The 10,779-nt window shown below is 40.4% G+C and overlaps 1 protein-coding gene across 7 annotated transcripts in view; it reads left to right on the forward strand.

Moving 5' to 3' along the window:
• The window catches only part of LOC108243849 (partitioning defective 3 homolog), a 251,070-nt gene that overhangs the window by 105,354 nt on the left and 134,937 nt on the right, over positions 1-10,779 (forward strand). For all 7 annotated transcript variants that reach the window (XM_017429549.3, XM_037973000.1, XM_017429551.3 and 4 more), the window contains exons 6-8: positions 2,994-3,085; positions 5,314-5,397; positions 9,504-9,629. In XM_017429549.3, coding sequence (XP_017285038.1) covers positions 2,994-3,085; positions 5,314-5,397; positions 9,504-9,629 — 302 coding nt within the window. The remainder of the gene's footprint in view (positions 1-2,993; positions 3,086-5,313; positions 5,398-9,503; positions 9,630-10,779) is intronic.

The following is a 10,779-nucleotide window of genomic DNA, read 5'->3' on the forward strand; positions in this document are numbered from 1 at the left end:
TGAAGTAGCAGCATCACACTGACAGAAATCTATCTTGCTGGAAGTAGGGAGGTTGTGACCAAGACGCAAGAAATTGGACTTGTCAAGTTTGTGTTTTTGTTGTTGTTTTATTATGTTATTTTGCAGACAACACCTAGCTCTATTTGTGTATAAAGCCAGAGAAACTAATTAACTATTAAAGTAACAGGCCTGCAGACTTGTGATTTCACCTTTTTGGTTCAAGAAAAACTCCAGTAATTGTTTCTGGGCCGATAAAATGTGAAGGATTTTCTGTCTGCTTTTGAACCTGATGTGTCTTTTATTTCTGTAACACTGCTAAATTAAGAGACATCAATTAAGACTGGTCCATGCTTTTGTCTTTTATTGTTTGGACTAACTGCCGTTCCTTAAAAACTTTACGTTTGGTCCAAAAAGCTGCAATCAGAGTATCAAGTTCCACAAGTAGAGATTATATTTCTCTTGTCCACTCCGAATTACTTCATACAAACCCACTGAAAAACAACTACGCTATCCCTTTAATGACCTACCTCAATCCTCTATTGCAAATTTCAATATTCCCTATCACCACACAGGAAGTCGATGCTATTAGAGCAAAGATTTGTGATTCCCAGAAGTTTTTAAGTCCAGGATTTGAGGCTGAGCCTTCAGAAATCAGGCTCCTCTTGTCTCCATCTCTGCCTTATGCATTTACATCAGCCTGAAAGTGACGGTGCGGTCAAAGTAGCAGGAAAGGGGAGTAGACAGCACTTCATTAAAGCGCAGCATTACTCCACTCGCACTCTGCCATACATACACAGAAGGCGCAGACCACTTCATTTACTCTGAGAGATAGGAAGGACGAGCCCTCGATGGATTCTTCCATTAATCTTTAATGAGCCCCCGGCCCTGAAAACTGCCCGCCTGCCTTTTCCTCTCCACGTCCAGGAAACAAACAATGACTCGGCTGGAAAACACATCGTCCGCTTGTACCCATACCTACCTGCCTGTCTGCCTGCCGGCCATTAACCCTGCATTATTAATGCAGCTATCTGCCTTTTCTCGCCATGCCAACTATCTGAGATGGGAATGAGTGAAGTTTGGATTGGAAAACTGAGGCTGAGCTTTTCTGAGTATCTCCACTTAAATTTTTGAGCAAGAAGCTGGGGTTAAAGTTTATTGCTTCATTTGTCAAACTAATCAAGTCAACGTAAATAGTTCCTAAATTTGTTGTTTTCTTTTTTGCTGATATCCCTTTTAGTCCTCAGAATAATGTTTCACAACTGCTCTGATGTTTTAACTTTAGTATGCAAAAAATAAATATAAATTTGCAATAGATGTGAGGTTTGTCCATGCTGTTATTGTTTCTCTTCCTGCTGTTTTTATTTAGTTTTTTTATGTGTGCAGTTGTATTTGCATAATCAAAAAAAAGCACTTTAAACCACATTGTCTGTTTTTGACTGTTTTGCATCATCTCATAGGAGTAAATCTGCTCATTCATTCTGGTTTAGATTCAGAAAAGTCTTTAAGATGCAAAACTTGACCGGATTATGGTAAACATTTAAGTTTTTGTTTGGCATAACAGCATCTTAAAGAAAATTGATTCATACCAGCTAAGAATTTAATGTTTTTAAAGGCTTTTTTTAAAAAAAAGGGTTTTGGGTTTGTGTGTTTATCTCAGACCTGCTGAATCTCATTGATTATCTTTTACATTTATTTAAAGTGTTACTTAAAGGTGAACATAATTCAAATACTCTTTGGAGTTTATATCAGCCATCCAAGCAAATATTCTTATGTGAATCTTTTAATACTACAATAAGCATCTAAACAATCAGCTGTGAATCATTTCCTGTTAATAACCCAAATGACTCAGAGAAGATTAAATCCTACAATCCTGCAAAGACTCGTTCGTTATCTTCTGATCAGAAAACCTCAGTGTGAGTCAGATTTATCAGCCCCAACTGGAGATGACGGGTCACTTTTAATAAACCGGTCCAAAGTCTTTCCGTGCTGTTGGACACACATGCTCACAGTCATCCACTGCCCTGCAGAGGCATGTCCTCCAGGCAACCAAAGTGTCATGGCAACCGTACGGCAGCCACGGTAACGGCAGGCTCATTTTCATACTGATGAGGCCGGTTGCCGGGGAGGTCTGAGCCGCTGCTGCTCGCTGCTCGCTCGTCTCTCCTCTCCGGTGTCGCCCTGAAATTTTAATGACCTTCTTTCTCGGCTTCTCATTTTTCTGCTTTGTGCTCTGTGCCCTGTGTGTGTGTGTGTGTGTGTTTGTGTGTACACGTCACGAGTGTCAGCTTCACTGCTCAGACTTACAGAGAGTGTGAGGAGAACAAAGACGATTTTTGAAGGGCATGTACTTTTATACCTTTGGAAGACCTCCTCCGGTCTGCTCCTCTTGGCTCCATCAGGTTTGAATCTCAGCTTTTTAGCTTCGCATCAGTTGAGTTAAGAGGTCAGGAATATATCTGAGGAACATTTATTTTAGGATCAGACAGTGCAGCATCAGCCCAAACTCAACTCTGTTCATCCTAATCACCTTATCCGGTGTCGTTTGGCTGAAAGAAGACATCTGCAATGTTCTCCTTGGCTCTGTGGTTCGACACTCCAGATCCTTCAAATCTGTCTGTAAAACTATTAGCAAGGATCTGTGTTGTGCATCAAAGGTGCAAGCTGATTGGACGCTGCTCATCATGTGTCTCACGGTCAAATCAAGGTCAGACCAGGAGCGCAAAATTTGACCAACTGCTCAACCAAAAACATTGTCTGTTCTTTACAGGAGACATTCTGACCACATACTCATCACTTTATTAAAAATAAAACTGATGGTCGTGTGTTGGCAGAACTTGTCTTCAGCTGAGGTCATTTTGCAGAAATCCAGCAGCATTGTTTATTTTTCTGTCTTTATTGTTGTTTGAGGTTCTTTCTTTTAATCTGAGAAGCAGGACAACATGCAGCAGAGGTCTTGTTTGTCACCTCCCTCCTTTGCTTGTGTTTCGTTTTAGGAGGAGGAGACCAGAGACGAAGAAAACGGGAGGATCGAGCCCGTTGGCCGAGCCGACTCCTGCATGGAGCACACACCTGTCAAGTCTTTAGAGTAAGTCAGTCAAGTTTATTAATCAGCCTCTCAGTTTGAGGATCACCCTGCTGATTGCAAAGTTTACCCAGCTTTATTTTTTTTATAGAAAAACAAAACAACATAGAAAATACATAAATAATGGCCCCTAAAAATCATTAAATGATGTCAATTTCTTCCACTCCCCTCAGTTGTTGCAAAATAACTTTAAGTTGGGCAAAGTTTTCACGCCTTTTTCCCGCTTTTATTCTGAAAATAAATCTTTGTTCACAAAAACCTGCATAAACTAGCATTCCTTGAAGAAATGCAAACTGCCTGCTGCTTTAAATGCCCGAGTTTTAAATAAAAAATAAAGCGTGATCTGTTAGCCCTCACAGTATATGTTGCGGATGAATCTCAGCTACTATCAACCCAAACTGTAGCTGTAAAATTATAAACTTATAGCCAGTTTTAGTTGATTTTCATTGATTAGCTGTTGCAGCCGTTTTGAATCGGGCTGTCTACAAAAGTTAATCTGTTGCAGACTTGCATATTTTGCTAACAGACAGACTAATGAACACACACACTCACCTGCTTTTCACGGCAGCAGGTGATTTAAAGAAGAGAATCTGAAAGTCTCTGGTATTCTTTGTACTCCCACGTTATCCACACTGAGGTCGAGCTTTTCCAAAGGTTAGTTTGAACAACCAGAAACTGCTTTTGCTTTTGATGAAGTCAAAAAACAAAAAACAAAAAAAAAGGAAAAAAGAACTCCTGTGCAGCTGTGGTATTATTTCTCTGACACCAAAAAAGAATCAGGATAAAATACGAGTTGTTTGTTGCTCGCTTCTCTTTTGAAATTTTCACCAGAGGAAATGATTTTTTTCTCCTTTTGCTTTCTTCTCACAATAATCTGGTTAAAGCTCCATCCAGCAGGTTCTGTGTTGCAGTCCAGGTTTGTTTTGTAGCAAATCTCATTTGAAAAACCTGCTCTCTGATTTACATAATTATCTTTGTGGGAGCAAAATGATCCTCATCTCGCCGCCGGAGCTCTCCCACGCACTAACCTGTTCAGCTCCTGTTATTAACAACCGTGTTTTGTTTATTCCTGCCATTTTGCAGAAACTCCAGCTTCTCCTGCCTCTTAGCTGTCAACAAGGGGCCCTTTTCTCCCCCCAAGCTAATCACAGTCATTGCTTCTAAGCTGTGAGTGGATTAGATCTGGCGTCTTGTAAAATCTGCCGGTGCGTGCACGTTTCACAGCCAGGAAAACAGCCGAGGAACGGGACGGGGCTGTAACCGTGCTTTCTGCTTTTAAAGGGTCAGAAGATGTCACCTGCATTATTTACCCCCACATAAAACCTGTAAAATCCTCCACAGCTCGAAATTTTATTGCAGCTGCATCCGTCTGGGAGGAAGATGGAGTTCGGGGTTTATTTTTATGCATTTTAAGAACGTCCTGTCGCTGTTTTTAAGTTTCTGGTTTCCAAATAAAATCAGAAAGAGCTTCATATCTGTGAACATGTTGGCAGTTGGTTTATTGGGCTTTTCTTTTTTTTTTGCAAATATCTGCACCTAAAGCAACAATTAAGCTCCTGAAGAGAACAGGACTGTTCAGATGAGACTCAGGGAAAATGTGTTGATCTAACGAACTGTTTATTGTAGTTTTCTATCAGCAAAGGAAGCTAAATGCAGTATTAGTGCCAGGGATCAATCTGTTTGTTGTTGTTTACATTTAATTCTGAGCAGTAGGTTGTTTATTTCACCACTGATGGGAAACAAGTTTTCTGTATTTTAGATTTAACCCTTTTGACTACAGGACACAAATCTAACTTTGATTTATAAAAGTCTAAAACAGTCGTTAAACGAAGCTTCACAAAAGTGATGAATTAAACATGTTTGACTCATTTAACGCTCTGTACTCTGCAGGTAAACTGAGGTGCACAAAATATTTCTCAGATTTTCACCTGGAATCCTTTGCAGATCTCATGTTGTATTAATTATAAGGCCTGGATGTGTTTGTGAGGACTGATCCTGGGGACTCCTTCCATTATCTGTTCAGATTTTTACTTTTTTTTTGTCCTTTTTGAATTTTTGTTTGTTTTCTTGTTCGTGTTTACTTTGATTCCATCACAGTTTTTATCATTATATTGTTTCTTTCTTTCACTGCCTTATTTCCTGTTTTTGTTCACATGGTGTCACCCCCACCTCCCCCCTTCCTGTCTCCTCCCCCCTCGTCTCTGTGTCATCCATCCGTCTCCGTCTCCCAGAGACATTGTCAAACTGGTGGAGGTGTCAAACGACGGCGGGCCCCTGGGAATCCACGTGGTGCCTTTCAGTGGCAGGGACCGCAGGTAAAACCAACCAGAACCAATCAAACGGGCCGGAGGAGATGAAAGGAAAATTTTAATGGAATAAAATCAATTTGTTTTGAATTACACCCCAAAAAAACATTTTAGATACAAGTTCTTTGTCAAAAATAACAACTATTTTTCATTTTTAAATGAACTCTTGTACAATTTTACCAGATTTCAAGACTTTCCTGTTATTTTTCTTCAACAGTGCCTGCATGACAGGTTATTGAATTTAAATAAGAAAAGAAAATTACCCACTTACTTTCTTTAGCTGATGGCTTGGTACCTTTTTTGTAGTCTACTAAAATGTAGTTTTATGCCAAAATTTTAAACTAAGCTTATTTTTTTTCCAAAAAGCCAGATATTCTTGCAATCTGTTGAAGTGGTCTGGGTCAACAGTTCTTCAGACTTTCTGAAGGTTTTTCAAAGTTTTTCTTTCTGCTTTTGCAGTCCTTGTTATTTGACTGCAACATGTTATGCAGCATGTGCTTAAAAATGAGGAAAGTGGGCAATTAGAGGACGAAAGATAAGGAGTCAGGCCTAAAAAACATATCTTCCACAGATGACCAGTGTCTGAAAGTCATGTTAAAGCAACAGGAAGGTTCTGAGAGATGCATCATCTGCCTGATTTCAGTCTTCAGCTTTTAGAAAATCACCCTCTTGGAGCTAAAATATTATATTCTGTTTGACAAACTGTTATATTGTTGGTATTTTTATAGATCCAACTCAGACAATGGAACAAATTGGGTCTTTGTGACAAACAACTGGTTGCAAATCTTAAGATCGAATTTAAAATGAGTTCTTTGGAGAGTTGTTGACTCAACACTGGTTCATCTCTTGAGTTATGGAGTCTTTTTATGCCTGAATGATTGATAGGGATTTAAACAATTTGAAAAACCTTCTGAAAATGATCAGGCACTGAACTTGCCAAAGTCTAAAAATCTAGTGATCATAACCACTTTAAAAGATTACAAGAAAGTCTGCCTGCTTGGAAGGAAAATGTAAAGAAATCAGGAAATGATTTAAGACTTATGCACAGCTCGGTACGTTTTGTTTAGGTTATTTTATTTTAATGGTAAATGGCTTGCACTTATATAGCGCTTTATCTAGTCCAAGGACCCCAAAGCGCTTTACACTGCAATCATTCACCCATTCATCCACACATTCACTCACTGGTGGTGGTAAGCTACATCGTAGCCACAGCTGCCCTGGGGCGGGCTGACAGAAGTGAGGCTGCCATCACACCGGCGCCACCGAGCCCTCTGACCACCACCAGTAGGCAAGGCGGGTGAAGTGTCTTGCCCAAGGACACAACGGCTGAGACAGCCGGAGCGGGGGCTTGAACCAGCAACCCTCCGATTACAGGACAAACCCCTACCTCCTGAGCCACTGCCGCCCACATGTCCTATAATGTGTCGGCCTTTGCTGATTATGAGCAGAAAACTGAGCTGCAGCATGTCGGACCAACACAAACGGGTTGTGCATACCAGACATTCCTCGCAGATGTCCAATCACTTCATCCATCATGTAGAACTGAACCTACTCCAACACACACACACTTCACACACACACACAAACATCTGTTTTCAGCTTCAGCATCATGAAGCCATTTGCCCGTTTACAGTGATCAATCATGCTTGTTTAGGCTTCTCAGGTGACCGTCATATTTCCCCGTGGTTGCTGTCACTTCGGTTTTGCAACACTGAAAGACTAAACTGAGCAGCGCACGTAACACACATCCGTGCAACTTATTCCAGGCTCAAATGGGACAAAGCTGTGAGGGGAATTAAAGGAATTTCACATCTGGATTAAATCTACCCAGAAGGTTGAGATCCAAGTCACGAGGAGCTGTAACACAGAACCTTGTCATAGATAACTGTATGAAAAAACTTACTTCTGAGCTTCATGTTGGTCTGATATGGGATGTCACTGTTCCACAGCTCTATAAACTTTGTATGGCTTTGCTCTAAATGCCATCACAAACTGCAAACTCTTTAAAATCCAAACCGTATCACTTTCCCCAGTGCCCAGCTTAATCAGCCTAAAAGCACATTTATAATGCTCTTTTCTTTTATTGGGGAAACGTCAGTTTGGGAGTTGCATTAAGATTAAGATGCTCAGATTTCATCAGAGAAATGGCCTCTCCACAGCAAATCACATTGTGTGTTTTTGTTGTTGTTTGTTTTTTGTTTTTTTTTAAACTCAAATTTAATCAATAGATTTCTCTTTTAACTTCTTCAACTCCTGAACTTTTTCATTTTTTTTTCTTTCTTGCTCTCAATTTAATCACATTCTCATTTGCATTGGGCTAAAAGCTTTGGGCAAAAGTTCCAGAACCTAAAATCGACCGGATTTACTGACAGCCCCAATCCTGTCAAAATTAGGGCATTGTGTAAAATGTTTTTTAAAAAAATGGATGAAATGATTTCCAAATCTCGTAAATCCATTATTTGTTCACATTGGAGCATAGTAAACCCATTAAGTGATGAAAATAAGAAAAGAAACAATCTGTAAACACCTGGAACCTGAGGAGAGCAGCTGCTGAATGTTGTCCCATTCTATCTGTAGAGGCTGTTCAACAGTCCTGGATGGGAGCAGATGTTGATCTAAAGCAGGGGTGTCCAATCCTGGTCCTGGAGGGCCACTATCCTGCATGTGTTACTTGTTTCCTGCTCCAACACACCTGATTCAGAGGTTAAATCACCTCTTCTTGTTCTGCTGAAGCCTGTTAATCACCCATTGATTCAAATCAGGTGTGTTGGAGCAGAGAAACAAGGAAAACCTGCAGGATGGTGGCCCTGAGGACCAGGGTTGGAGACCACTGCTCTAAAGCCTGGAGATCCTTTCCTGAGGCACTAATGCACCCCCATACCATCAGAGAGGCAGGCTGACCTCAGAACAGTTCTCCTCTTTGGTCCAGAGGAGACACATCTGTTCACATCTGGCTTCTTCTTTGCCTGATAGAGCTTTAAGCAGCATCTGTGGACGGCACGGTGAACCGTGTTTACAGACAAGTGTTCCTGAACCAGCCTTGACCTTTGACCTCAGAGGTTTCTACAGATTCTTTTATAAACTGTAGATGATGTGATTATTAAAGTCTTCCCAATTTGTTGTTAAGGAACATTATTCTGAAATAGTTGCACTAGTTTCAGACAGGTTTTTATTTATTTTATTTTTTTTGTAGACTGTTGAACCTCTGCCCATTTTTACTTCTGAGAGAAAATGTTCTTTTTATACCCAGTCCTCTTATAGAGCTGCTGCCAGTTAATGTAATTGTTATAAAATGCTCCTTCATTTGTTTCTTATTCATACCACTTATGTTACAGCCTTTTGTTGCTCCTGGTCCAACGTCTTTGGAATGTGTTGCTGGCATCAAATTGAAATTTGACTTATTCAAAACAAATGGAGCAATGTCTTTAGTTTTTAATGTATAATACATTTACTATGTTCCATTGTGAAGATTTGCTAATCATTGCATCGTGATTTTATTTACATTTTCACAACATCTTAGCTTTTTTTGGATTGTACATGCTCATGCTGCCTCAGGGAAAGTATATATAAAGACTTGGTTAGTTTTCTTTTCAAGCTGCTTTTCTTCCTCAGACTCTGGTGAGAAATGGTCGCCGTATCCGTTCTAGTGAAGTTAGTGTTTGGTGGCGCCTGTGTGGGGAGGTATAAACCATTTTACACCAGATTACACAGCGACCACTGTTGCAGCTCAGCGCAGCTTCACTCAGCCCCACTGATATCCGTGTTATTGGTGTGAGATTTTTTTTTCCTAAGCTCCTGAAACCTTCACTCCTTCCTTGTTCAGAAAAATGACCCAGGATTCTGTGAATACTTGGAAACCATCAACCTCAGCAGAGCTAACATTGAGTTTTTGCATTAGTTATTTCCTGTGGATAGAAGCCTTTCCAAACTTTTCAGCTCTTTGAAAGATTGTTGGTAGCCAAGAAATATTATTTTTTTTACATCCAACACAAAGTCGACTACGTTTTGTTTTGTAGGGAGTCCTTGCACAAAGTAGCACTCTTTTATTTTATCCGGTTGCACTAAATCCTCAGGTGTTGTTTCTTCTCCTTGACATGAACTTTTAAACGTTTCAGAACTCTTGGGTTGTTGGTCAAGCGTCTGGAGAGGGGAGGAAAGGCCGAGCAGCAGGGCCTGTTCCAGGAGAACGACTGTATCGTCCGTATCAATAATGGAGACCTGCGAAACATCCGATTCGAACAGTAAGACGGCCTCGTGAAGAAACCCCCGAACTTCCTGTGTGATTGGTTTCTCTGGACCTTCCTTATCTACAGTCCTGTTACACCCTCTCTTTGTTCGCCCCCTCTTCCTTACGGCTCTCCTGCTGGTGCACAGCCTCCTCTGACGCCTGTCACTGTGCGAAGCTAACCTTTCGCTGTTTAACTCCTGTAGGTTACAGCCTCGGCTGCTGATTCAGTCCCTGCAATCCTCTCACCTTTTGTCCCTCTGTGTTGCAGCTCAGCTGGACTCCTCTTTTAGCACCTTTTTCCTTCCTTCTTGTAAAAAGGCTTCTAACGTTTACCGCTCGTGCTTTTCTGTCGTGTTTTTGACTCTGGCTTCCAATTCCTGTCTAACACACATGCTCATGATTCCATTCTTGCCTTGATGTTGCACTTACGATGTTATTGAAATTCAACAATGCATACTTGTGATTTTATTTCCTTCCATTGGCATTACTCATGTAAAACCACAGGCTGGTGTCCAGCTCTGTTCCCAGATTTGTTTTTGTTTTTCGGCCACTGTTTCACCTGAGAGCAAGAAAATCTAACATTCGTTAAGAGTTTTATTGCTGTTGGTAGATTATTCTAAATCTGAGGAGCTCTAAATGAAATGGAAGATTGTCCAAATAATGTTTTGTACTTTGCTGCTTTAAGTTTGTAAAATACCACAGACATTATTGTGTTCTTCCTTGGTAAAGACAAAGATTTAACTTCAGTTATGCACAAATTTTGTTAAAACATTTAGAATCAGAAGCATTTATTTGTTATAAACTGTTGTTACCACTAAAAACTCTCTGAGCAGTAAAATGAAACCTGACCTCACCAGCTTCTGCTGCTGGAAACAAGTTATGCAACAGGTGGGAATAAACCTTCCCTGCATAGTTTTTTTTTTATCCAAAAAGCATTCTAGTAACAGTTGTTCTTGTTGTTAAATGGTATTTTTATGGAGGCGCTCTGCAGATTACATCTTGTCTGGCAACCAAAAAAAACCTGTAACGATGTCATGATAAGACCGTTATCCTCAGGGAGTGATGTTCGTGGCTGGGAAAAAGAGATGATGTTAAAGTTTTAGTTGTTAATTGATGATGGAGGGGGGAAGCATTTTTTATTCTTTGTAATTTCTGTTCAGCTG

Source organism: Kryptolebias marmoratus, linkage group LG20 (genome assembly GCF_001649575.2).
Source record: "Kryptolebias marmoratus isolate JLee-2015 linkage group LG20, ASM164957v2, whole genome shotgun sequence".
In the NCBI taxonomy this organism is placed as follows: domain Eukaryota; kingdom Metazoa; phylum Chordata; class Actinopteri; order Cyprinodontiformes; family Rivulidae; genus Kryptolebias; species Kryptolebias marmoratus.